This window comes from Solanum lycopersicum, chromosome 11 (assembly GCF_036512215.1).
Source record: "Solanum lycopersicum chromosome 11, SLM_r2.1".
NCBI classification, from domain to species: Eukaryota; Viridiplantae; Streptophyta; class Magnoliopsida; order Solanales; family Solanaceae; genus Solanum; species Solanum lycopersicum.
Window position 1 is genome coordinate 30,676,445 of NC_090810.1, and position 6,000 is coordinate 30,682,444.

A 6,000-nucleotide genomic window follows, 5' to 3' on the forward strand; every position below is an offset into this window, starting at 1 on the left:
CCTTTTATGCTAAAGTCAATTTCGGGAGTTCTACTCGCCCTAATTCATTTTCATAAAGTCGTGTGGGTTTGTTAATGAATTATCTAACTACTCATGTAATCAAAACAAAAACAATTCACCCGATTGTTACCAAACTTCCCTACACTTCAAAGACTCTGATTTCGTTCAAATCTAAACTAGGTTGGAAAAATTTAAATACTACCAAAAAGTTTTCTGGCCCCAAATTTCCCCCCCATTGGCATTTTTATAACAATGGGAACACATCGTTAAATTAATTTATAATTAGTAAAAATATATAAATGAGCCATAAAATATGAAATAGTTACAAGTTCATACTCAAAGTCAAAGTAGTTCATGATATACTTATTCTTTCATATATAATTACAGCCCATACCCCAATCCATTAAGCCTAATAATTTTCGCTTAACTTATACTAAATCTGTATCATATACTATATTGATATCATTAAGTCTGATAATAAATCAATATCATATATTGTATTAGTATCTAGATGTTGTTCCGGACGAGCACTTTTTTTCTTTGTCCAATACTGTCTTACAAAACAAGATTGACTTTTTTCCAATCCAATATACATCTCGTGCAAGATGTTAGTGGCATGGAACTAGCTCTCTTAAATTGATACTAAATTGATATAAATATTGTATTGATATCATTAGGGTTTCTTGTTCAGAAATTACTCATTAGTTAATGATACTATAAGAGTATATGTATATTGGTGGGGTATCATTAAGGTTTCTTGTTCAGAAATTACTCATTAGTCAATGATACTGTTAAAATGTATGTATACTCTAATAGTATTATTGACTAATAAGTAATAACTAAACAAGAAACTTTTATATGTATATGTATATATATATAAATATATATGTATATGTATATATATACACACACACATGCACACAAAGAGATTTAGTATTAATTAAGTAAAATTAGCAGTCTTAGTGATACAAATTCCATTTAGTATTAGTTAAGTGAAGTTATCAACCTTAATGATATCACAACAGTTTAATTTAGTATTAATTGTGCAAAATATTTGGGGGTGTAAAGTGTAATTATTCAGTAGGGTATGAATGTAACGGAGTACATGTTAATTTTCCCATTTAATTAGCACGTAATTAATAAAATTTATAAAGAAATTAGATAGTACAATCAATTTATGGAAAATTGGATATTAAATATTTTTTTATATTAATGTTGCTTAATGAATAAACCACGAAAATGTTTTAAGTTATAATATCTTAAAATTCATTATATTTACTTCAATTTTTCAGCCTTCTATTATTTATGGTGAGAAGACCAAAAGTTACTATCTTAATTATTTAAACCATTAATAATTTTAATAATGCTGAAAAAATTATCCTACGAGTTACTATACCGATTAGTATAAATATATATCTGGCATGAGTCTTTTTTCCTTCACGGACCACATTTTTCTCATATGCACTCTCAAATTTTTTTTAGTTATTATTGAAGACTAGTGATCTGGTCCATGCTTCGCGTAATGTCAAGATAAATCAAGACATCAAGACATGACAATTATTGTTAAACTTTAAATTAAATATATTTTTCTCTACTTATCAATTAATTTGATTTTTTCGTTCGACTCCAACTAATTTGATTTTGTTACAGTCACATTTTTAAAATTTAAATCATATAAGAAAAAAAATTTAAGCTCAACAAATATAATTATAAATGGAACTTTTGAATATAATGTTGAGCAATTAATAAGATGTACAGCTGTCGACTAGTGATTAGTTGATAATTAGGTGAGCTAACAATTTAAGTCAGTAGGAATTAGTTAAACAATTTTTATATATATAAGCAGATTCATTGTGATTAGCTTAGCCTTTAAGATACAATGTACATGTATATATATATATATATATATATATATATATATATATATATATATATATATATATATATATATATATATATATATATATATATATATATATATGCAGATTCATTGTGATTAGCTTAGCCTTTAAGATACAATGTACATGGTGTGATCTTTACAATTGAAATCAATTCAGTTTTCTCCTCTTCTCTTCACTGTTAGTAAACATTTCTTATTTATCAGAGCAAGGAGGAAGAATCTAGGAACTATTTTTTTGCAGTTTTTTTTGTTGTTTTACGAAAGTCTCAGTTGGATCTGATCCATGGCGATCGAGGATGATTCATTGGGAGGATCGAATAGCAGAGCACAAGGCGAGACAACTACTGCGAATTTGGTGATGATTGATCACAATCATCCATTATATTTGAGCTCTTCAGATGTACCTGGAGCTTTATCTGTGGGAATCCAACCGACTAGAATGAAAAATTATACTCTATGGAGCAGAGCTATGGAGATTGCATTGCTTGGACGAAATAAAATAGGTTTTATCGATGGATGTGTTTTGCGCACTGATTTCGAAGGTAGTTTGAAGAAAATTTGGGATCGTTGCAACACTACTGTTATTTTTTGGCTTACATGCAATCTTAGTAAGGAGTTGCTTAGTGGTATCTTGTATTTGCCTAGTGCACATCAGGTATGACTTGATCTCAAGGAGCATTTTGATAAGATAAATGGATCGAGACTCTATTAATTGCATAGTAATATATTTACTCTAACACAGAGAGTATTGAGTGTTTCTGCTTATTACACAAAATTGAAGAATTTGTGGGATGAGTATGATTCTATTTTACCTCCAGCAAGTTGTGATTGTAACAAGTCTAAGGAGTATGTTGAGCAGCTGCAGTATCAACGTTTGCTGCAATTTCTTATGGGGTTAAACGATAGCTATTCATCAGCTCAAGGTCAAACCCTCATAATGCACAATTTACCCAATGTGAATCAAGCCTATGCTCTAGTAATCCAAGATGAAAGTCAAAGAGGAATTGCAGGCAACATCAATAAAGGAATTGTATCTTTGGCTATGTATACTGCCAAGAAAATAAATCCACACAATTCTATAACAGACAATCTCAGAATTCGAGGAGAAATTATCAAACACCTTGCTGTGATTTTTGCAGCATGAAAGGTCATGATAGGTCCAATTGCAATAAGCTGAAGAAATGTGATAATTGTCATGCAACTGGACATGTGAAGGATAATTGTTACTTGTTGATTGGAATTTTGCAAGGAAGTAAGAAATTCTCGGATCCTCAAAGTTGTGTTAATCTGGCAGGTAATCCTAATTATTATTTGTGATGGATTATAGATACTGGGGAATCACATCATATGATGAATAATCATACTTATTTGCACAATAAGCATACAATACGTAGTATAGGACAGGTACAAGTACCCACCAGAGAATTAGCAACAGTATCCCACATTGGAAGTTTACAATTGAATGCTACTGAAATGATCAGTAATGTCTTGTGTATACCAACCTTCAGGTTTAATCTTTTGTCTATGAAAAAACTGACAAAGGAATTAAACTGTTGGTGTCTCTTTCTTTTCTACACATTGCATTTTTCAGGACCTCTTATCTGGGAAGGTCAAGGTGATTGGTAAAGTGGAAGAAAGTGTATCACCCTGTAGCCAAAACAGACCAAAATTAGTTTCTCAGAAAAAATTTGCAGGTGCTACCAACGATGGCATCTACGGACCGTAGCCTGAACCACGGTCCGTTCTGCACAACCGTCGATGGGATCAGAAACTCCCAAAAACTTCAGCCTAGAAAAATTGGTTAAGTCTTGGACGACGTACGGACTTACGGTCCGTAGGTCAAACAAGGTCCATAGTCCGTGACCGTCGATCAAGGCTCCCTTCAACCACTCTCTAACAAGAGCTATGGATGACCAGCATGGTTCGTAGGTGGACCTACGGTCCGTAGGTGGAAAATTTGCAGCCAGTTAAGGGAAAATGCAATTGGGTCAACTTAAAATGATCATAAATCAAAAATGAATTAGGTCTCTCATGACCTACTGATACGCTCAAACTTACTTCTCAAATAAGAAGTAAAGCGGCCGTGTCAAGTAAATAACCCAACTAGTGAGGTGGGATCATTCCCACGAGAAAAATAGTTTAGACTTAACTTCAATTTATTACTACTATTGTTCAGTCAATAACTTCCTTGGAAAGAAAAAATGATAAAAAGAGGGGTTTCTATTCCTAAATAAATGAAATAACTAGCGAAATAAAAGGAGACAACTAACAGCTTCGAATGTTGGAGTTAAATCAATTAATCAAAGTAACTAGGGTTTACGTGTTCCCCACAGGTTCATAACTTGATAAGTCTAACTATAACAATTCTTTCCTAGTATCTTGCATGCAAAGTGATAAGTTATCTATTTCTAAATCCTTGGTCCTGCATCTAGAAAATTTCACTCCGCACCTTGGTCTGGCTACACGTGTTGCTATCCTAACCCTTATCTTTACCTCATATTAAGCATCGTATTCAATATTTGACTAAGTTATTACCTCGTACCATTCAATACTAGCCTATTAGATAGTATACACTAAATCTATGTTGATAATTCTTTTCCTATTATCTACCTCCTTGGTCCGGCAAGTAGCATTAAGGCAAGTTCTAACGTTGGCCATCCGTTAAAAAGACTTCTGAATGAAAGAATTATCAATACATGCAAGACACTATTCTAGAATTGTTATTTTAGTTATGTTTTACCTCATTATTAGCCTATGGTTCCCACAACCCTATTTATGGAGTTTAGTTACCCATAGTCATAATTACAATATTCAAATATGTGATATAAGAATTCATGCACTTACTTCGACGAGAAAGAGTAAAATCCGAAAGTTCACTTGATTAATCAGCAAAAGTCACCAACAATCAATGATAAAAGTCTCAAGATAATCAATAATCTCTCAAAGAGTCTACAAAATAATGAAGAGTCTCCCAATATTCAAAGGTCTAACAATGATCCAGAGTCTAACCTCAAAAATGAGGTTTTTCAAACTATTTATAAAAAATAAAAACCTAATTAAGCAAGGACACTATTTGCTGGAAATCTATCAAAAACGCGGCTGGATCGACGGACATCGCGACGGATCGTCGTTGTCACGACGGACCGTCATGGACTCCGTCGTCCCATGCTTGATGAAATTTCTTCTGCTACTCTCTTCATTACCCTCGACGGCAGGTATGACGGATCGTTACAAGCACAACGGTCCGTCGAGGGTCTCCGTTCCAAAACACTTGAACTCTTGGAATATGGGTACTGGGCTACTTCTCTGATCTTCCTGACGAACCTGCAGGATGGACCGTCATGGCTACGACGGTCCGTCACGTTTTCCGTAACCCCACACTTGGTCAGACTTCCCCATCTTCCTTCAGCAGTTGCACTACGCTGCCACCTACGGACCGTCACAAGCTCAAAAACCTCCGCATTCATCTTTGGACAGATTTTCTGCAAATAAGGAGAAACATATATAAAAATTAGCACAAAAAGGCTTTTGGACACACTAAACTTAAGGAAAAATTATTAATAATACCGTGAAACCACGGTATATCAACACCCTCAACTTAAATTCGTTGTTTGTCCTCAAGCGATGCACTATGACTCAATACACAATCTTTGTACAATAGTATCCATGTTTTATCCTTTGAAATCATTTTGCTATCAATCCCGATTAATCTCATCATATTTATGCATGTTATCACTATTAGGCTTGAATTATGTGGAATCAGACCATTACACGGACTCACCATGCACTAACACCTATCCTCTTCAATTTCTCACCGAGGTGCTAATATTTCCGGTAATGCAACTAGTGTCCTCACTTCAAAACAAAATCCTCATTTTTCACACGATGATTTCAGTTTGAGTATAAGGATTACTTTTCAACACTCACTGTCAGAACAAATTTACACTCATTCATACCTATTGCCATAAGCTTGCCCTTATTTTCACTACTTTAAGTTCGCTATACAACCCTTAGGATCACGATAGGACTTTCTTATCTTGTAACATAGGCTCAGGGTCAGGTAGCGTATATTTAGGTATAATTTAGTGATTTTTTGCCCT

The 6,000-nt window shown here is 33.6% G+C and overlaps 1 protein-coding gene across 1 annotated transcript; it reads left to right on the plus strand.

Annotated features, from left to right (window-relative positions):
- Nucleotides 1–2,183: 2,183 nt before the first annotated feature.
- LOC138339358 (uncharacterized) lies at nt 2,184–3,526 on the plus strand. Its single transcript, XM_069290949.1, has 4 exons — nt 2,184–2,555; nt 2,643–2,944; nt 3,040–3,194; nt 3,492–3,526. The coding sequence occupies exons 1-4, from the start codon at nt 2,184–2,186 to the stop codon at nt 3,524–3,526; spliced, it is 864 nt and encodes a 287-aa protein (XP_069147050.1).
- Nucleotides 3,527–6,000: the final 2,474 nt, after the last annotated feature.